The sequence below is a fragment of the Mus musculus genome, chromosome 13, assembly GCF_000001635.26.
Source record: "Mus musculus strain C57BL/6J chromosome 13, GRCm38.p6 C57BL/6J".
Lineage (NCBI taxonomy): Eukaryota > Metazoa > Chordata > Mammalia > Rodentia > Muridae > Mus > Mus musculus.
The window spans coordinates 100,402,547-100,424,429 of NC_000079.6; the positions used below are offsets into that span (position 1 = coordinate 100,402,547).

General features: G+C 44.6%; 1 protein-coding gene and 1 pseudogene across 1 annotated transcript in view; one reads left to right on the forward strand and one right to left on the reverse strand.

The window, feature by feature from the left end:
* Positions 1-5,223: 5,223 nt before the first annotated feature.
* The window catches only part of Naip1 (NLR family, apoptosis inhibitory protein 1), a 45,095-nt gene continuing 28,435 nt past the window's right edge, over positions 5,224-21,883 (reverse strand). Inside the window, exons 12-16 of the mRNA NM_008670.2 lie at positions 20,507-20,674; positions 11,478-11,630; positions 11,103-11,189; positions 8,324-8,488; positions 5,224-6,625 (exon numbers count right to left, since the gene is read on the reverse strand). Of these exons, the coding sequence (NP_032696.2) occupies positions 6,261-6,625; positions 8,324-8,488; positions 11,103-11,189; positions 11,478-11,630; positions 20,507-20,674 (938 nt within the window). The 3' untranslated portion in view covers positions 5,224-6,260. The remainder of the gene's footprint in view (positions 6,626-8,323; positions 8,489-11,102; positions 11,190-11,477; positions 11,631-20,506; positions 20,675-21,883) is intronic.
* Positions 12,945-13,433, forward strand: Rpl31-ps13 (ribosomal protein L31, pseudogene 13; annotated as a pseudogene).

Genomic DNA, 21,883 nt, shown 5'->3' on the forward strand with positions numbered 1-21,883 from the left:
AATCCTCAGGTCCTTGTCTGCATTTTCAGCATCTCAGTTACCCCACAGGAGTATTCGATGCATACCTATAGCTAGAGTGGACCAGATCCTCATTATAACATCTTACACACTCTACCTTGATATTTTTATCCAGAATGAAATTTGTCTTCTACCCATCTCTCTACAAAAACTGCAGCGTACTGAAGACTTTTATTTGTTCCATTCATTTTTATTTTGCTTTAGGAACATGGTCATGCTAGAAGCCCAAGTTGACCTCAAAGTTGACACCATCCTGCATCAGGCTCCTGAGTGTTGGGATTATCTGCAATTTGAAGACTTTTAAGGCAAATATAACCTTTGACTTAAAGATACATCTGGCAATCATGTAGAAATGATCACATTTAACAATACCTAACAATATTTTCAAAACAACTCTTTATCATTTGTGTATAAAGTCCCCAGGAATCAGGCTCTGAAGCCCAACAGGAACAGGGCTGCTTAAATCTTTCACTAGTTATCTTTAGTGGTCTTGTGATGTCTTCCCCTTAAAGTCGCCTTAAAGATGACGAGACAAAGGTCATGTTCTTAATCAAAACACACAATTACCCAACTCTAGCTTCCTGTTCCACCCCTTTACACAAGGAACTGGCCATGACTTGGCAGCTTTGATTAGTTACTTCATGTTCTTCAACACAAGCTGCAGTATTCCTTTTGCTGGGCTAAGATACCCTGACAAAAGTAACTTAATAGAAAAAAAAGGTTTGTTCTGACTTACAATTTGAAGGGATAAATTCCACCGTGGCATGGAAGGTTTGGTAGAAGGAGCAGAGTCTACCGGTCACGTTACATTCTCAGTGAAGAAGCAGAGAAAGAAAGAATTGGGCCAGGCTATAAACCCATAAGGCTGTATCCAACTACTCACTCCCTCTGATGAGGCTCCGCCTCTTAAAGGTTCCACAAACTGTTCAAACAGCAATAGTACCTGGACAAAAATATCCAAACACATGAGCTAGCTGCCTATACGGGCTACTGTACAATCATTTGACAATAATCAAGAGCCAGAATTCTCTAGGAACTTTCTATGTATATGAGCAGCTTCCTTTCCCACCTCATCCTTATGCTCATCTTTCTTCATTCCTTTCTTTCTTCCTTCCTTCCTTTCCTTCCTTCCTTCCTTCCTTCCTTCCTTGCCTTCCTTTCTTCCTTCCTTCCTTTCCTTCCTTCCTTTCTTCCTTTCTTTTTTTCTTCCTTTCTTCCTTTCTTCCTTTCTTCCTTCCTTCCTTTCTTCCTTCCTTCCTTTCTTCCTTCCTTCCTTCCTTTCTTCCTTTCTTCCTTCCTTCCTTTCCTTCCTTCCTTTCTTCCTTTCTTCCTTTCTTCCTTTCTTCCTTTCTTCCTTTCTTCCTTTCTTCCTTTCTTCCTTCCTTCCTTTCTTCCTTCCTTTCTTCCTTTCTTCCTTTCTTCCTTTCTTCCTTCTTTCCTTTCTTCCTTTCTTCCTTCTTTCCTTCCTTCCTTCCTTCCTTCCTTCCTTCCTTATTAGATATTATCTTTATTTACATTTCAAATTTTATTCCCTTTCCTAGTTTCCCCTGCCAAAATCCCCTATCACCTCCCCCCTCTCTCTGCGCCCCAACGCACCCACATTCCTGGCCCTGGCATTCCTGGCCCTGGCATTCCCCTATACTGGGACATAGAACCTTCACAGCACTGAGGGCCTCACCTCCAATGATGTCCGACTAGGCCATCCTCTGCTACATATGCAGCTACAGCCATGAGTCCCACCATCTCTTTTTTTTTTTTTAAATTCGATTCATGGTTTAGACTCAAGGAGCTCTGGGGGGTACTGGTTAGTTTATATTGATGTTCCTCCTATAGGACTGCAAATCCCTTCAGCATCTTGGGTACTTTCTCTAACTCCTTCAATGCTAGACCTTGTGCTCCATCCAATGGATTTCTGTAAGCATCCACTTCTGTATTTGCCAGCCACTAGCAGAGCCTCTCAGGAGACAGCTATTTTCAGGTTCCTGTCAGCAAAATCGTGTTGGCATCTGCAATAGTGTCTGGGTTTGGTGGTTGTTTATGAGATGGATCCCCAGGTGGGGCAGTCTCTGGATGGTCATGCCATCAGTCTCTACTCTGAACTTTGCCTCTGTAACTCCTGGCATGGATATTTTGTTCCCCCTTCTCGAAAAGATTGAACTATCCACACTTTGGTTTTCATTCTTCTTGAGTTTCATGTGTTTTGCAAATTGTATCTTGGATATTCTGAGCAGAATGGATACATAAACAGGATCCAGCATTTTGCTGCATAGAAGAAATAGTGACAGAGACAAACATTACCTCAGAATAAAGGGCTGGAAAAAAGTTTTCAAGCGCAGGGTCCCAAGAAACAAACTGGAGTAGCCATTCTAATATCCAATAAAATAGACTTTCAAACAAATGTTATCAAAAGTGATGGGGAGGGACACTACATATTCACCAAAGGAAAAATCCACCAAGATGAAATCTCAATTCTGAACACCTATGCCCCAAATACAAGGGCACACAAATTCATAAAAGAAACTTTACTGAAGCTCAAAACACACATTGAACCTCACACATAATAATAATAATGGGAGTCTTCAACACCCCACTCACCAATGGACAGGTCATTGAAATTGAAACTAAACAGAGATACAGTGAACCTAACAGAAATTATGAACCAAATGCATTTAACAAATATCTACAGAACATTTCACCCCAAAACAAGAGAATGTACCTTCTTCTCAGAACCTCATGGAACCTTTTCCAACATTGACCATATAATTGGACACAAAACAAACCTCAACAGATACAAGAAGATTGAAATAATACCATACATTCTATCAGATCACCACAGACTAAGCCTAGACTTCAATAGCAATTTCTTGGGTACAAGCAATTTCTTGGGTACAAGAAATTGGGTACAAGATTCTCTACAGAATAAACACTCTTTGCTGTTGCACATTATTTGAATCTGAGGAATCATTATTCATGAATCACGGACCCACTACACAATGGTCTCACTTTGAGGACACCAGTGCTGCCACAGTGTCAAAGTTCAGCTTCTATTCATAGTTCTTTCAATCCTGGGGTGTCCATGGAATTTGAAAATTTACTCATACCAATGGCCTTTTGTAAACCCCAGGCCAGCTACAGGGTGCCAGGTATCAACTGTTCTCCATGACCACTTCATGCCTTCAAACCCACCACTGTGTGGAAGATGATTACATATTATTTTCCAACTTTTGCTGCCAACATAGTGTGCAGCCTTGGCCCTCCTGGACCACAACTTCTGTGTGCTGAGCCGGAGGAAATGCTTTTCTCATTTTTACACCAGTGATGTTGATTTCTGACCAAAAACAACTGATTGTTTCTCAGCCCCCACTGACCAGCTCTGACCCAGTAAAGCACACAGGGTTTCATTTCAGTGGTGCTGGCTTTTTATCAATCACAGCTGACCAGAAAACACATATTCTTAATTCAACACATAACGGGAAAGTCCTGTTAGAGTGTGGATCCCTGTCCACTCCCCTGCTGGGCATGGCTTCCTGGGAAGGCAAAACACAAAGAGTTTGACTGCACTTCTCGCAGGCACCACCGGGCAGGTGCCAGGCTGTAGGAAGGCACCATGACGCCACCCAGGAATAGGAAAACACAGTCTGAGCTGTAAGAATGCTGGAGCTGGTGACAATATCAGGCTGTGGAGTTCTCAGACTCTTGGACATCAGGTGCCACTGGGAATCTTGGAAGAGCTGAAAAAGGAGTCAGGGCCTGGTAGGCTGGAGACATCTAGCCCAGGCCAGGGTCGGGGGGGAAAGGGAGCTCTGACTTGTCCCAACAGTGATTGTTCTTAGCTTGGTGGAGGCAGGCTGAAAGCTGCTCAGAGAGGCCTTCTATGAAAGAACTAAGCTGCGGCTCTATAGTCAAATGCCTTCTCCATGGCTCCCCATGGCAGATCTTGATGAAAGACGCAGTCCAGGATTCTAAAATGTTTATTGACTATTCATGGTGGAAAATGGATGCATACCCTAGCATACTCAGTTCTCAGGTTGGACCTGAGATTAAATACATTTGGAAGGGAGGATGGTCTAGGTAGGGAAGCTTATTGGCTAAGTCCTTCAGGCCTCTAGGTACCTCATTAGCACAGAGGACACTATTTTGGGCCTACATGATGATACAGCACGTTTCTTTCATGTGAGGAACAGGGCACATGTTCCAGGCCAGGAGTCTAGCAGGGAATGGGAAGTCACCTAAGTCCCTAATGTGTGACCACTAAGTCTCCAGGTCTCAAGCGAATTTCCTTACCAAATTCCCTGACATGGTTTTAGTGTCCAACACTACAGTCTTCACATTCTTTGAAACTTTACAATTAAGGACACATTGTCTGTACTTCTCCCAAAACCCTTTTTCCCCCCTTTGGTTTTTCGAGACAGGGTTTCTCTGTATAGCTCTGGCTGTCCTGGAACTCACTTTGTAGACCAGGCTGGCCTTGAATTTAGAAATCTGCCTGCCTCTGCCTCCCAAGTGCTGGGATTAAAGGCGTGCACCACCACACCCGGCCCAACACCCTTATTTAACAAGTTCACAACAACGGCTCATTAAGCTCTCAACACTAGGTGGCTTCTCTGGCTCAAAGTTCCCAAATCCTCCACAATACTCCAATAGCATAGTCAAAAGTTGAAAAACACCACAGGGTCAGGTCCATCACAGAAAGACACCATTCCAAGACCAATTTCTGATCTAGTTTACGTTCTTGTTGTCACGATAAACACCATAATCAAAAGAAACTTGGGGAAGTAAAGCTTATACTTCCATAGTCCATAACTGAGGAAAGCCAAGAAAGAAACTCAAGGCAGGGATCTAGAAGCAGCAACCTGAAGCACAGACCATGGAGCAGTACTTATTGGCTTGCTTCCCTTCTGGTGTATGCTTAGGTGGCTTTCTAATGAAGAATAAGCCCAACTATGTAAAAGAGCTGCCACCAACTAGAGGATAGGTGGTCACATATCAATTACCAATCAAGATGGACATGGAAACAGGCCAGTTCCTTCATTGAGACTCTGTTAGATGACCTCGGGTTATGTCAAGATGAAAGATGAAAGCATTGAGGACACTTGATGAGTTATAACAAACATGGACTGTGAGGAAGCTCTAAGAGGACAGCACAGTGGGTAAAACTCTTGAGCCTAAGCATGGGAACCATAGTCCAGATCACCAGCATTCACTCGGGGACAACTTTTTATTAAATCTTATCAGAAAGGTGAGGGGAACATTGGGTACAAGACATTAATTATCACCTCGATCATCAGCCCAGCTTCAGCAAGAGTCACATCAGCCAGTGCTAGCTGAGCTGCCATTGTTCTTGTTCCTGATCTTGAAAACATCCCTTGATCAATAATCAAAAGTGGGCTTTTCTGAATTTCTATTTGATTTCTAAGATTTTTCAACATCAGAGCCATTAACAAAAACATCTTAACCTAACTTTACTGACAATCTACTTCTCCAAATTCTTAAGACTGGTGGTCATTTCTAACAATGTACATTTCTAAGTTCTTTCCAAGGGTGGTGATTGAATCATTGATCTTGAAGATCAAGCACTGCTGCTGTGAGTGACAATGACACTGCCCAGTGAGGGGTTGTTAAGCCCCCTAGAGAGTTCATAAAACTCATAGATTATGAGTAACACAGTGAGAAGGCAGCAAGCAGAGCAAATCTCTATGACACCATGAAGCTCTCAGGACCCATAGTTCTCTCGGAGACCCACCCATGAGTTTGTGCTAACCAGGAGACTGCGTTCCGTGAGTTCTAAAGCTGTTTTGCTGTTCCTCTTGCACTACCCCAGCACCTATCAAATACTACTTCCGGATGTGGCTTCTACATAGATCGATGTTCCTTTCCCAGCGCCTTCCTGTTGACCTTGGCATTGACAGTTCTCTATATGAACGTGACTGAGGCTCTAGTCTTCAGACAGGAAGACCAAATAAGGACTGCCAAGGCATTGAGCAATATAGCTACTGAATTCAATAGTGGGCATGCAGACTTCTGAAAAAAAATTAGCAGTCTGCACACTTAATAAATATTCTTTAGTAGGATGGATAGTTGTGTCTTTAGCTGTGAAACTGGATCTGGTCTGAACTTCTTGATTCTTGCACATCAGTGTCCTAAATGTTGAAAGTACAGGTGTGTACCACCATGCCCAGCTAAAGTAAAGTGTTTTAGGAAATCTGGTATTCTGAACTATCAGTAGTCTTCAGGAGCATCCTTTACTCCAGGACAACAGGAGAGAACGGGACTATCCATTTCCAGAAGATAATCAAGCGTTTGGACTGGGGGTGTCTTTCCTTCACATCATTAATCACTTTCATGTCCTCTTCATCCAGGAGCCAACTGAGCATGTGCAGCCTAGTGAGGCTGGGCAGTCGGGACACACATTGACCCAGAGCCTTGACAGTGGTGGCCTGAACTTGAATGCATTCTGGGATATGTCTGCAGATGTTCAGATTCTGCAAGTTTGGCAGGTTGTCCAGGGCTTGAAAGAAATTTCTATATCCTTCCTCGGTAATCTTGTGATTCATGGAAAGATCTAACTTCTCGAGTTTCTGGAAACCTCCACTGGTTGCCACCCTGGCTGGAAAACAAAACACAAATGAAAACAGAACCCAGAGGACATCAGTAATGCTCACAAGTTATTGGAACTACTCTCAACCCCCAATGAAAGTGGGGCATGCTCTACATGATGTTTTTGAGATCAAACTTTGAACACACCCCTGGGTGATAGGAAACGACCCGGACACACGGAAACGGGAAGCAGACACCAGGAAGGCAAGCACCGGGAGCTGCAGCTGTCTGTGCAGTGTGGACTTCTCCTCTGTCTCACAGGAGGACATATGCCAGGCCAGAGCCCAGGTATGGACCAGGGTACAGTACAGGAGACTGAGAAAGTGTGTCAACAGTGTCTCCCCTTATGCAGAGAAGGGAAGGTGACAGTCCTTAAAGCTGTCCTCTCACTGGCTACTATAGAGCCTTCCACCTATAGCTCAGAAGGGACTCCCTGGTTACTCAGAGCAGGGCTCTGAAGGAAATGGAGCCAGGCTCATGGTAACTTTGGAGGTGAAGATCTAGTAGAGTTTTTCTTTCATTTTGCATTATCATACCACTTAGCCCAACTATGGGGAAGGTTAGGGTACATTTCACCCAGAATCCTGCTATACCTTGAGTGTAAAGAAAGAGGCCCTAAGATAGTGTTTCTTCTGTGTCCTGAATAATGATCTTCTGTGATGGTCAGGGGGTATTTCTCATTCCCTGAATAAATATTCTTCTGAAAGGACGAGAGAACATCTCAGCCCTCCCCACCCATGGCCTGCTGTCCTCTGATTTTCTTGCTTCTCCACATCACATTGCATCGTTATCTGTTGCTATGGTGTGTTTAAGTGCAGTTGCCTGGCTGTAAAGGTGAAACATTGACCAAGAGTAAGCTGTCAGTTGTTCACTGAAAGAAGGGCATTGTTACCACACTAAGATGGCTCGGTAGGTGAGGCCAATGCTCTATGGTCATGTGTGCTACTCTGTATATAGAGAACAAACACAAACTTGGGTAAAAATAGACAAACGTATAGGATTTCCCCACATGAAATGTCTAGTGGCAAAAGCAGCTATGGTGACAGAGAGAGCACAGTGGTCATCTGTGAGGGTGCGGAGGGCACTACTGGAAAATGGACACAACTCAGGTTTGGGGCTCTGGGAAAGCTCTGTGCTCTAGCCTAGTTGACTGATACATTGACAGGGATAAGAGGTTGCAGGAACGTGAGCATGAAGTGGACATAGCTCTACATTTCCCCACAATACACCTGTCGTGTCAGTATTCAGTTGAGTCAGAGTGTATCTGGACAGGGGTCTGAAACACCAAGTGTGAGGACAGAGATGTTACTGGGCAGTGGTGCAGGGGCAGACACTACTCTAGTGTACGTGTGAGGCCCTGAGTTCAATCTCAGCACTGGAAAAAGAAAACCACAGACTGAATACTTCTTCACCTCTCTCTCTCTCTCTCTCTCTCTCTCTCTCTCTCTCTCTCTCTCTCTCTCACACACACACACACACACACACACACACACACACACACACACTGATTTGGAAAAAAAAGAGTGTAAACCTTCCCAGTCACACCAGGATGACTCTACATCTGCAGAAGGGCAGGAGAGGAAGCAGGTGATGGTGGAAATGAGGAAGCCTTTGGAAGTCTTTTCTGGCTCTAGATGCTTGCAGCGGGCAGCTCCAATGACACCACTGCTTCCACACAAGGGAACCCCTTTCTCTGAGGAAAACTCACCAATTTCAATCACACTGTCATTGTCCAAGATGTAGTGAAAGGCAAGAACTCGGAGACACGGAAGCTGCAGACACTGCCGGACAATCAATTTGGCCACTTGGTGAATCCCGTCTCCAGTGGGAACGAGCAGTTCCTCCAGGTTCCTGAGAGAACCCAGAGCCTGGGCTGTGGGAGACACAAGAGAGCCATCCTCAGGAGCTGTTCCATTGTGAGCAGCTAATGACTTACACGGTCTCTAGTCTAGAAGGTCCTACCTAGCACAGGCCCTCCTCATCCCTGTCCTCTCCAAGGGCAGGAGAAGGGGTCAGCACACAGCTGCTCCCTGCTGCTCTCTGCCGCTGCTTCCTCCATTCTCCCCAAACCTGTCTCTTTACTCCAAGCTGGCTCTCCATCTTCATTTTGCCTTGGACACAGAGGCCTCCATGACAGTTCATTCTCCTAACTGGCCAATGCTTTCAGCCCCTCCCTTGCGATCCCATCCTCATCTGGTACCCCAGTGATCCACTCTGAGGAGAGCCACCCTCCTTGGAAAGCATGGTCCACTACTCTGCCAGCTTTGTGCCATCCATCCTTAGCATGACATTCTGTAGATCACATGATCACAGTTTCTATTTCAATGACCTTGCAGAAAGTGTTTACAAGACTTTGTAAAATTAAAACAATGTTCTAGACTCATCTTTGACTTCCCCCTTCCCGGTGTTCCTTTAAAAAGATAGTATTTAGACCTGAAATTCCAGGATTTGGGAGTTGGCTCAGTGATACAAGGCTTGCCTAACATGCTGGATACCACAGCAACATTGGGGGTGGGGGGGAGAACCTTGTGTTTTGCCTTCTTGTTCATCTGAAAGCAAAGAAAACTCTGTTGCTGGCAGCTCTATCGTGCCAGTCATGAGAACTCAGCTCTGGGTCTTGTTCTTGCTACATCTGTTCAAAACAGCCAATCAGATGTAAAATAAATTTCAGTATGTACAGTCACTAGTGCTTATATTAGCATGCACAAGGGGACCATTAAATTGAGTTAACTGGTTAACCTGTTTACATTGCCAGTTTTGAGACAGTCTCAGCCCATAGTCAGAATGGCTAGAAGTCCATCCTCCTGCCTCATGCTCCCAGGATCACAGACATGTGTTACCACTCTCAGCCTCTAGGTGATCTTTCATGAAGGAGTTACTTCTACTTCAAAGAAATCACACGAGTCCTATGTATACAACACTGTTTCCAGCCTTACTAATTAAGCATGACCTGAGCACTTGTGGTCATTACTACAAGCATGCTTTCCAGTCTCTCAGATGATTCGCTAAGGAATGTGAATCTGTGTGACTGGAGATTTGCATGACTGTAAATGTATTCAGAACTCTCTGTGTTTATGAGTCAGAGCAGGTGAGACAGCTCAGGGGTAAAAAAGCATCTGCAGCCATGCCTGAGGACCTGAATTAGATTCCAGGAGTCAAAATGGAGGAGAGGGAACTGATTCCCACCTGTTGTCCTCTGACTGCCACACACACGCCACAGCACTGCTACACACAAACACACACAATAGCTGTAAAAATACACAAAAACTATGAGGCCACATCGGTAAGTGCCTGCTGTTTGAGCACACTGACTTATCTATCCACTACCCAGAAACAACACACACATATGCACACACACGCACACACACACACACACACACACACACACACACACAAGTCATAGTCTAAAGGAAAGACAAAGAAGCAAGAAGAAAGTCGAGATCTTCTTATGCACCGTGCACTTTGAGAAGAACTGTGAAGATGCAGCTCTGCTCCCTATACCACCATTGTCCCCCTCACTGTTTTTACCTTGACAGTGCTTCCCATGAACACTCATTATTTTCACAAACATTTCTTCCCTTGTTTCTTTCCTTCTTTGGAGACAGGGTTTCCTGGCTAACCCTGGCTTTTCTTGAACTTGATCTGTACACTAGACTGGTCTCAAACTCAGAGATCCTATTACCTCTTCCTATGGAAAGCGGGGATTAAAGGTGTGCAATATCACAATGGGCTTCATAATCATTTCTTAACTCAAAAATTTTTAAACATTTCATACATATTATTTTGTTCAATCTGAGATATAATGGCTTCTTATCCTTAAATAGAAGTTCATGTGTGTGTGTGTGTGTGTGTGTGTGTGTGTGTGTATGCACATATATGCATATGTATCCCAGAAGTCTTTGAAACAAAAAGTGCATGTGATTTTGGAGTGGGTGTGGAACAATAAATGCACACAGTGTCATCATGACCAATTCTACTCTAAGAAGCCAGTGATTCTGAGAAAATTGCACTTAATGAGATTAAACATGAGGATGTGTAGGAGCAGCAGTGATAGCATCAGGGAGGGGTTTGTGGGAAGGTGAGACTGAGTATCACTATGGAGACCTCCAAAGAACCAGCCTGGCTTGCTGCATGACCCTCTCTATGGTCACATTCCACCAACCACAGGCTCCATTTTTAAACATTGCGTCTGTACCAAATATGTACTGACACTTCCCCCTCTTTGTTACTCCCGGAACAACACAGTGTAACACTTGTTTACATAGCATTTACATTATATTAGGCATTGTCTCCCTCACTGGGTCAGGGGCAAACTTTTCTGTACCATTTTATATCATAAAGGATCTCTATGGTTACAGCAGCAGCAGGCCCAGGACCTAACTTCCATAGATGTCAAGGAACAACTATACACAGCTTGTTTTGTTGTAGGTTCAGAGAAGGAAGAGAAAATATAGATTAAATTATGAAACACTGTTTTATAAACTTACCAAACTTTTCTGATGTTTCCTTATCTGGGAATTGTTGGCTTATAAGATTTAATATCTTCAGAGAAATAAAATTTGGCAAAATGTTAACTAGGAAAGGGAGAAAAATTGAGTTAGTTCAGATAGGTTTCCTATAACAAAGAATTTCAAAAACGTTGAAACAATATATAACATTCAGACTGAATCACTATGACACAACTAGAGGACACAACTCTGCAAATGAAACATTTAAAATGTAGTTTCTTAACTGTGGCTCATTCAGTGTTGTGAGAGCCTCGCTGAGGTTCAAGTGTGCTCAACATCAGTGGCACTTAGTTCTCAAGTATTTAATGACTCTGTGGACAGGAGCATCTGAGGTCAAGGCTGTACAGTTCTTACCAAAGGGCATGGCTTCAAAGCATCGTCCAGAAAACTCAATCTCTCTGAGTTTCTTGCAGGAAGCAAGCACAGCCATGAGAGAGTCACAATTCGAAAGGAAATCACATTTCAGATGGAAAACATGGAGATTTGGAGAGTTCTGAATCAATTTAACTGGAAAAAGATGAAGGATTTCAGAAATTAGATAAGACCACAAATTCCTGTCAAAGTTGAACCCTCAATGTATGAGCTGCTGGCACACTGATTAAACAGGCAGTGATGCAGTGTCTAGATGTCAGACTACACTGGGATTTTGCTCAGCTTCTGCAACTGACTAGTGAGCAGACAACCTGGAACAAGTTCCTGCCCCTCTCTGGATCAGGTTTCTGTTCCTGTATTTCACCATCAGTGTCAGCTCTATAACATTTCTGTGCACACTGTATAAGGGTCCTAAAAATCACTGAATGAAGTGATTTTTTTTTTACTCAGCAGAAAAAAACTAGCATGCTAGGGTCACCATCATTTCAGAATGGCCATACAAACAAAGGCCTTTGAGCCCCTTTATAACTGCTTAATTGCTTCTGAGATAACAACAGACTTCTAAAACCTAGAGCATATTCCAAGGAGTTATAAAAACCATTAGCTGAAGGTCATCAGAAGATATATACCACAGGTGCAAAGACAGGACATAAAATATTGATTTGGTTTATCTATTTAAAACTTCAAGGACAGCTTAGTTGTGATTTTTAGCTTTCCATAAACTGTTGGGAGCGACCTTGTTTGAACATTAACTGCCTTAAGTACTTGCTGGCATAAAGTCTTGGCTTCTGTGGGAAAGCACTAGCCCAGCTGAGTACAAATACACATAGATCCTGAAGTCAGTGGAGAACAAACAGCTATAAATCTTGTGGACAGGTGCCTAATAACCCATTCTGTTCTGATCATCCTACTGAACTATTTACCCAGTCAATATTCTGTTGCTGGGAACAGTTGCCTTACCAAAAGACAAAGCGACCCCACTTCACCACCCCCATACCTGCTCCTATGAGTATATACCCTGTGTGGGGGAAAAATAAAAATGTATCAGCTTAATCAGGACCTCTTGACTTGCTGTCTGTTTTTCACGTTTCTTGTCCCCCAATCTCTTCCAGGTGCCCTTCAAGTCCCTGTTCGACTGTCCCATGGGTAGAGGCAAACTGGCGACTGAACAGGGACCCCAGGGGGTCGCAGGGGAGAGAACGCCACTCATCATTGGAGGGTAGGCCTACCCGCTCATCTCAGGAAGCATCAGGGAGCAGCTTCAGTTTGGTACGACACCACAGTCCAACAAGCATGAGACAGTCCAGGAGAGAGAACATAGAGTGGTGCAGATCTTATGATAATTACGGTAAGGCATGGGACAAGAATTTTCTAAGCAGTCACCTTTTGTGTCAGGGCCTAAAGAGTCCCTCAAAACTCGAGGAACTAGGGTTAAGAAAAAGGATTTGGAGAGTGAGTATGGCTGCGGGGTCGCGGCTCTGAAATCCGGCGCCATCGCGCCTGGCACAGAGCGGACAGGCTCGATGGCTCCCGCAAAGAAGGGTGCCGAGAAGAAGAAGGGCCGTTCTGCCAACAACGAGGTGGTGACCCGAGAATACACTATCAACATTCACAAACGCATCCATGGAGTGGACTTCAAGAAGCGTGCTCCTCGGGCACTCAAAGAAATTCGGAAGTTTGCCATGAAGGAAATGGGGACACCAGATGTGCGCATTGACACCAGGCTCAATAAAGCCGTCTGGGCCAAGGGAATAAGGAACGTTCCATATCGCATCCGAGTACGCTTGTCCAGAAAACGTAATGAGGATGAGGATTCCCCAAACAAGCTCTACACGCTGGTAATTTACGTGCCTGTTACCACATTCAAAAATCTACAGACGGTCAATGTGGATGAGAACTAACCTGCTCATGTCAAATAAAGTCGCAGAACTGCCTTCAAAAAAAAAAAAAAAAAAAAAAAAAAAAAAGATTTGAAGAAATTTTTAGATTTTGTGGGAGAGATGTGTCCATGGTTCCCCCAAGAGGGAACGACTGATGTAAAGAGGTGGCACAGAGTTGGTGCTTGTTTCGAAGATTATTACGAAGCCTTTGGACCTACAAAAATACCTGTTAAGGCATTTAACTACTGGTCCCTCATTAATGACACTCTTAAAACCACTCCTGATTAGCCAGCTCTCCGACACTTGGTGTCCAAGGGAGAACAGTCTGTTAATTTGTCTCCTGTCCTCCTTCCGCTAACCTAGCAACTCATACACTGCCTCTGTCCTTCTTAAGAGAGGAACATTCACCCACCCCCACCCCCCATCTGTGGCTGATGGTGTCACAGACCTTCCCCCTTTACTGCCCATTAAGGATCTTTCTTCGCCCCACTTAGGGAGGAAATTAAGATGGCAGGCCTTTATCCTTCCCTCATTGATCTTGAAAATGAACTGTTGCCCGCTAATGAAGCAACTCTCGCGGGGGGAGGCAACTCGATATGAACCGGAGCACTACTGTGATCTGCCAAGACAGCCACAATCACCCTAGCTTCGGCCCCCCACTGAGAGGTCTACTGCACTCCTGTCTTTCTTCCTGCCACCACCCTATGGGACTTTAGATGCAGTTTTTGGTTCACCTGCCATGTCCGGCGCCCACTGTCAGTTAACTGCTGCGTTGTGTTCCTGTGCCATAAGGTAGAGACCCGAAAGGACAACTAAGTACAACTGCTTAGGACCGACCCTCCAGTCATTAGAGGCCGAATTGCATGATCTAATGCCTTCCCTGCAAGCGCAGCCTTAGGTCTCTGTTAAAACTAAAAAAGATCAGAAGGAAAAAGGTCTAACCTTCCCCCTCTTCTTAAGGAGTGGAACCACAGTCCCTAGAGATTCCCTGTCCCCAAAAACTGACTTGGAGGAAAGCCAGAGAGCGGGTGAAAAAGAGGGAGAGACAGATGGCAGGCTTCAGCCTGACTCGCAGGAGATCATGGACGCCCCTGCAGCACCTGCGGTTGGACCTGATGGTACCCTGCCTCGCTGTCGTTGTCAACCGCTAGATTTGGGGATTCTGGAGAGACTTAGAATTGTGGTGTCTGGCTATGGCCTCACTGCTTCCTTCACTTTGGCACTCCTTCAATCCCCTGTAGAGGGATGGCTCACACCTGGGGCATTTTGGGCCACACTCAATGGCAGCAACTTTGTGTTATGGAGATCGGAGTTGGCGGGGATGGCAGGGGAGATGGAGACTGGGAGCCTTGTGCAACTGGACACTGAGTCATGGACCACAAGGAGAATTTTGGGCGAGCCACCTTGTAACACCTTGGAAGCCCGGATGCTTTTCTCCCCTGGCCTCCTGGCTCGGGTCCACCAGGGGTGCTTGGCCACTTAGAGAGGACTGCCCCCTGGGTTGGAATCCTCCACTGCACTCACGGAGGTGCTACAGGGCCAGGGCACAAACAATTCTTTCATTAGCCACCTTACAGAGATGGCTGACTGTTTGTTTGGGGTCCAAGAGCCTGAAAACCCCTTTATTAAACAGCTTGCTTTTGAAAATGCCAATCCTACTTGCCAAGATATTCTTAAACACCACCGTTTTAAGTCACTGGCAGGGTATGTCCACCTTTGCGCAGGCACCAGAACAAGCCATGCCATCTGCTTGGTGACTGGTGCTGCCCTTCAGAGGGCAGGCTTAAGTAACTCTCAAAAGACTTTCTTTAACTACAAACAGCCTGGATATCTCAGTTGGTAGAGCCTGAGACTTTTAATCTCAGGGCCATAGGTTCAAACCTCACGATGGTTTGGCAGCAGCCCCGGATGTCTTTTGTTATGGATATATCTCCCCTCAAGTCCAAGTAAGGTTCCTTACCTGCTGCCCTAATTGTCAAAGGAAGAAAAATGTCCAGACAATATTTTGGCAAAGATCCTGATTTTAGTAGCCAGTATTTAGTTCCTCCAAATGATACTTGGAGGGTTTGCCTTGATGGCCTCACCCACTGCCTTTCAGCCAGTGCCTTTTCTGCAGAAAATTCTGATTTTTGCATTCTTGTACAATTGGTCCCTCGATTGATTTATTATCATTCAGAAGAATTTTTTCACTTGTGGGATCAGTCCACTGATTCCTTCCCTTCACTGGTTCACCAGTGAAGAGAGCCCCTAACTGCCATCACCATTTCAGTCCTTCTAGGCCTTGGTGCCACAGGTGTGGGGACTGGCACCTACTCATATGTTCTCTCCAAGTCTAGGCATCAAGAACTCAGTGTCACCATTGATAAAGATGACTAGCGACTCCAACAAGGCATCAACAACCTCTCCTCCTTAGCTGAAGTCATCCTTCATAATCGCAGAGGACTTGATTTACTCTTTTTACAGCAGGGAGGGCTGTGTGCAGCTCTTAAGGAAGAATGCTGCTTTTATGTAGACAAGACAGGGATGGTCAAAGAAAGCATGAGAAAAGTCAGAGAAGGACTAGAAAAAAGACACACACACACACACAGAGAGAGAGAGAGAGAGAGAGAGAGAGATGATAACTGGTATAAAAATTGGTTTTCAACCTCTCCGTGGTTGTCAACCCTACTTCCTTCCATTTTGGGACTGTTGGTTGGATTGTTTTTGCTTATTTCTTTTGGTCCCTGGGCCCTTAACAGACTTAGCAACATTGTGAAACATCAGATAGATCATTTGGCAGCAAAACCTATCCAGGTACATTATCATAAATTATCTATGGAGGACCAAGAGATTCGAGACAAGGTTGATATTCCCTCCAGGGTGTTTCCAAAACCCATCTCCACATAATAAAGGAAGACTTCCACCCCAGGACCAAGTAGAGAGGGGCTACCCAGAACCTCTTCTGACTGATGAACTAAATTCTTGCTTGGGTTGTGAGGCAAAACACTGCAAGGGAATACAAAGCAAAACTAAAAATTTCTTTCTGAGTTCCCTGAGGGACAAGCCTGACTGCATAGGGGTTGATGTCCAAACTATCCCCTCTCCAGGAAAAAGACATCTGGATGGATATGGCCCTCATGCCTCACTGGACAACACCAGGAGGACCGGAGTCAATACAAGGTCCCCTTTAGTCACTGGAGGTCAGGCCTATATCGCCGCCAACTTAGCAAAGGCTAAAATCGCCACAATTCTTTTATACAAAGTAAACAGAGGAGATGTTGGGAGCGACCTTGTTTGAACATTAACTGCTTTAAGTACTTGCTGGCATAAAGTCTTGGCCTCTGTGGGAAAGCACTAGCCCAGCTGAGTACAAATACACATAGATCCTGAAGTCAGTGGAAAACAAATAGCTATAAATCTCGTGGATAGGTACCTAATAACTCATTCTGTTCTGATCTTCCTACTGAACTGTTTACCCAGTCAATATCCTGTTCCTGGGAACAGGTGTATTGCCCAGAGACGAAGCAAGCCCCCTCCATCCCCCTTTTTGCTCCTATGAGTATATAACCTGTGTGAGAAAAATAAAAATTTGTCAGCTTGATCATGACCTTGTCTTGCTGTCCTGTTTTTTATGTTTCTTGTCCCCCATTTTTCCCCAAGATCCCCTAAAGTCCCTGTTCGACTGTTGTGCGGGTCAGGGCAATAAACCTGTAAGCTAGTAACAAATGATGAATGTTTAGCCAGATAATTACTCATAGGGTGTGGGAAGCCATATGTGCCGTTGCAGAGTGGCACTGACTACTGCTGGCCACCACACATAAGTTTGGACAAACAACCAATGTGTACATATGCAGTAAAGTTTTTTGCAAAGACACTGCCTGGCCCAGGCATGATAATGAGGTTCTGTAAGGTACTGAGAGTATAATCAATCAGATGTGAGACATGCAAATGAGGTATGATAATGAGGTTCTGTAAGGTACTGAGAGTATAACCAATCAGATGTGAGACATGCAAATGAGGTATGATAATGAGGTTCTGTAAGGTACTGAGAGTATAACCAATCAGATGTGAGACATGCAAATGAGGTATGATAATGAGGTTCTGTAAGGAGAGAGAGTAGCCAATCAGATGAGGAACATGCAAATAAGGCTTAGTGCATAACCAATCCGGGTGTGAGACACGCCCCTCCTAGGCCTATAAAAGCAGCACCAGTTCTGGTCTTTAGCCTCTACAATCAAGCTCTCCCAATAAACGTGTGCAGAAGGATCCTGTTGCAGTGTCGTTCTTCCTGGCCAGTGGAGTGCGCGCAAGACTAGGGTATATGCATGTAGACATTCTCTGTTTTAAACCTCTTATTCAATTTATGACCTGAATTTATGTGCAAACTCATAGCGAACTTTTATAGCATGCAATCATGCACTCTGAAAGTCTTAACTAGGGCTGGTGAGATGGCTCAGTGGGTAAGAGCACTCGACTGCTCTTCCGAAGGTCAGGAGTTCAAATCCCAGCAACCACATGGTGGCTCACAACCATCTGTAACAGGATCTGACACCCTCTTCTGGAGTGTCTGAAGACAGCTACAGTGTACTTACATATAATGAATAAATAAATCTTTTTAAAAAAAAGAAAAGAAAAGAAAAGAAAAGAAAAGAAAGTCTTAACTAGTGCTGAGAGCAGAGACAGGCCTCCCTCCCCCTTTTCTTCCTGAGACTTAGAGGTGATCAATTCCCTGCTAAGACAAAACAAAGGCTACTTTACCTAGCCTCCCTCTGTTTTACTATGAGGTGCTGTCTTAGTCAGGGTTTCTATTCCTGCACAAACATCATGACCAAGAAGCAGTTGGGGAGGAAAGGGTTTACTCGGCTTACACTTCCATACTGCTGTTCATCACCAAAGGAAGTCAGGACTGGAACTCAAGCAGGTCAGAAAGCAGGAGCTGATGCAGAAGCCATGGAGGGATGTTCTTTACTGGCTTGCTTCCCCTGGCTTGCTCAGCCTGCTCTCTTATAGACCCTAAGACCACCAGCCCAGAGATGGCCCCACCCACAAGGGACCTTTCCTCCTTGATCACTAATTGAGAAAATGCCTTACAGCTGGATCTCATGGAAGCATTTCCCCAACTGAAACTCCTTTCTCTGTGATAACCCCAGCCTGTGTCAAGTTGACACATAAAACCAGCCAGTACGGTGCTAAACAGGAGACTTCAGCATCTTGCACCAAAGCAACCCAGACAGGCAGATCAACTACAGAAGCAAAGTACCTTACACTTAGGATGAATAGATAGCACATGGTTTATGGCCTAGTTTCTGAGTGGAGGAAAAATGGAATAAAAAGGACTCTTCAACTAGACTGACACATTAGGAATTAGGCAGAGTAATATAAAAGGAAAGACAACTCTGAGCCATAACTTAAAAACATGTAAACATATTTTGACTATGTTTGTGATGGGGGGGATCATCCATGTGCTGCAGCACATATGGGGAGGTCAGGGAGAAATTGGGAGAACTTGCTATTTCCTTCTACCATATGGATCTACCATATGGCATTGGAGTTGCTGGGCTTAGCAAGTACCTTTACCTGCTGATCCATCTTACCTACCAACAAAATATTTTAGTTTGCTTCCTTTTGTTTCTTTTCAGACAGGTTCTAATACTATATCTCAGACTAGCCTGGAAATAACTTCATTTGCAGAGCTAGGCTGGCTTTGATGGATGTTGTGACAGTCCTCCATCCTAAGCCTCCCAAATTTGGGCATTACAGGCATGAGTCACCATGCCCCTCTCTAGTAACTTTTCGGCATGCAAATCTACCATACTGTTCCAGGTTTAGATTTCTTTGGTGTTCATTGTTTTTAAAAAATTAAGGACCCCAAGGTGCTTTCCCCATTTTGCTAAATGACATGTTCTTTGAAGATAGCTGCAAAGCTCTCTTCAACCTGAGCCTGGGATGGAGAGAAAAGGATAGAAAGACTGCTTGCTTGGCTATTCACTCCAACTCAAAAGCCATGGACTACCTTTGTAAACTTTGTAAACCCTCAAGGTAGAAAAATGGCCAGGCCCTGACCTAAAAGAAAAAAAAAATCCCTGAGCTTGGCCCATTGATCAGGCCACACACAATCCATCCAATCCCAGGCCTCCTTGGAAACCTTGGTCTCCCCCACCACCAAGAAATGCTATATTAACTCTGTGTTCTGCCCAGTTATCCAATGTTTCTCATCTGAGCAGAGGCAGCCATTCTCCTGGGGTTTTCCCTCTCAATAAACCCCTTGTGTGAAGTGCTGTGCAGTGTGACTTTGTAGTATTTCTTGGCTCCAGATCACCAGGATGGCTTTTTTTTTAATTAGGTATTTTCCTCGTTTACATTTTCAATGCTATCCCAAAGGTCCCCCATACCCACCCACCCATCCCCTACCCACCCACTCCCCCTTTTTGGCCCTGGTGTTCCCCTGTACTGGGGCATATAAAGTTTGCAAGTCCAATGGGCCTCTCTTTGCAGTAAAGCAGAGCTGTAACACTTTTGCCTGAGCAGAGCTTTCTCTGGGGAAGCCTCCCCCAAAGGAGCAGAGCTGCAACACTTGCATTGGGAAAATTTCCAGGCTGCTGGAGCAGAATTTTTATAGGGGAAGCCTTTCCCTTCAGAGCTGCCACACTTCCACTGCTCCCAGTCAGATTCCTTCTCCCTGAGCGATCAGATCTGTATGTGGAACTAAAACAGCAGCACAAGAAGAGAACTCCTCACACTGCTGTGGAGAGGAAGGGTTAGGAGTGGTCACCTCAGGCTGTACAGTCAGATCTTCTGTTTGAAGATACACTTTCATTGCCTGATAGCCTGAGCAGTCAATGACCTTAGTCCCCCCAGCTGACAATCAGAAATAATTATTATCCCTTCTATTACACAGTGGGTATGAGGAGAGAGCTCATATCTGTAAAGTGCTCACAACAGTTCTGACATGTTAAAGACTTGGGTTATAAATAAATCTCTGCCTTCTTGATGAATAAGAACACTGATCCCACCCCATCCCAGGGACAGAGTTTATGCTGTCAGACCCAGGAAAATTTTAACTAATGATGATTTAATGATTCTAACAATTACTGGAAAGGCAAGTAGCTTTACCAGCTGAGACATGAGCTGGAGATCAAGCACCATCCTTACCTAGTTTGGAGAGGTCAGACTCCATGGAGGTTCGGATGGATAACTTCTCCATGTGAAGGAGGTTTGGGAACTCTCCAGGAAGGACTGAGAGCACATCCGGTTTGCCATCTAGTCTCACACACAGTTCTTTCAGGCCCAGGAACTTGTGCAAGTTATGGAAGAGCTGATCTGGAAAGCAGCACAGAGTTCCCATCACTCAAGAGCCCCAAGTGCAAGTTCTCAAGGTGCTTCAGCCATATTCATACTTCCAAGATGAAACTCCTCAGACATCCTAACGTCTGATTAGGAAGCACATGCATGAAGTTACTGCCAGCTGCAGCATCTGCTGATCATGGGCAGACTCTAGGGCAAGCCCTGTGCTGGTCTCTAGACTCACAAAATAAATAAGACTTCTCAACAACCAACAGCATGGCAACTGAAAACAACTCATTTTGCACATCTGAAAGGTTATAGTTCAACTCCTACCTCAGACTTATATAAAAATGTAACCCAAAACCTCTCCTGCAAGCCTGCACATCCTTTTCCAAGGTCTATCAAGATAAGTCTGCCATCCTCCCATCTACTCACCTATCCCCAGGCCTCTAGATCTAGCCTTGATCCCGCATCCAATGCCTGAACTTGGTCTAGCCTCCTCTGCCTGTTTCACTACCAATCACTAGGCTTCTGTCATGACCCACCCTGCCTCCAACCTGCCCCTAACTTTCAGGAAACTCCCACGGCACATGGAAACTCTCTATCCAGCCAGTTCTTACACATGCTTCTCCAGGATAATGAGCTGGATAAGTTTGCCGGATGTTCCCTACCTTGCACCCACCACAACAATCCCCATATACTTCCAACTCAAAGCTTATACCAGAATGCACACCAACTCAGCCTCCTATGTGCAGCTGAGCCATAACCAACCTCTAGGTCTAAAACCTCACAAGTGTAAGGCTGGTGGAATGAAAAAGAAAATCCAGATTTTGATAATAAATTCAATAAAAAGAGTAAAACACTGAGAAGGACTCAAGTGAAATGAATATGAGAATGAAAACCCAACAGCCCTACTAGAAAACTCAAAGGAAAGACATACAAGCAAAATGAATCAAGCAGAAGACAGAACACAGGATTGAAAATAAAGTTGAGGATCTAGATGAAAGAAGCAAAGAAGTGGAGTTGGGGACATACAGGAAACTAGGAGAAGGTGATAAAAGGAGAAACAGTCTTCCCCAATGAAGAGCACACCAATTGGTTAGCTAATTGTGACCAAATGGTGAGCCCTGAAATCATACATACAAGTAGCAATATACAGACTATGCAGGCACTAGAGTAGCTAGGAACATATACACATATTCAGCATGTGTATGCATACATATGTAGGGAGGTACTATCAATAGT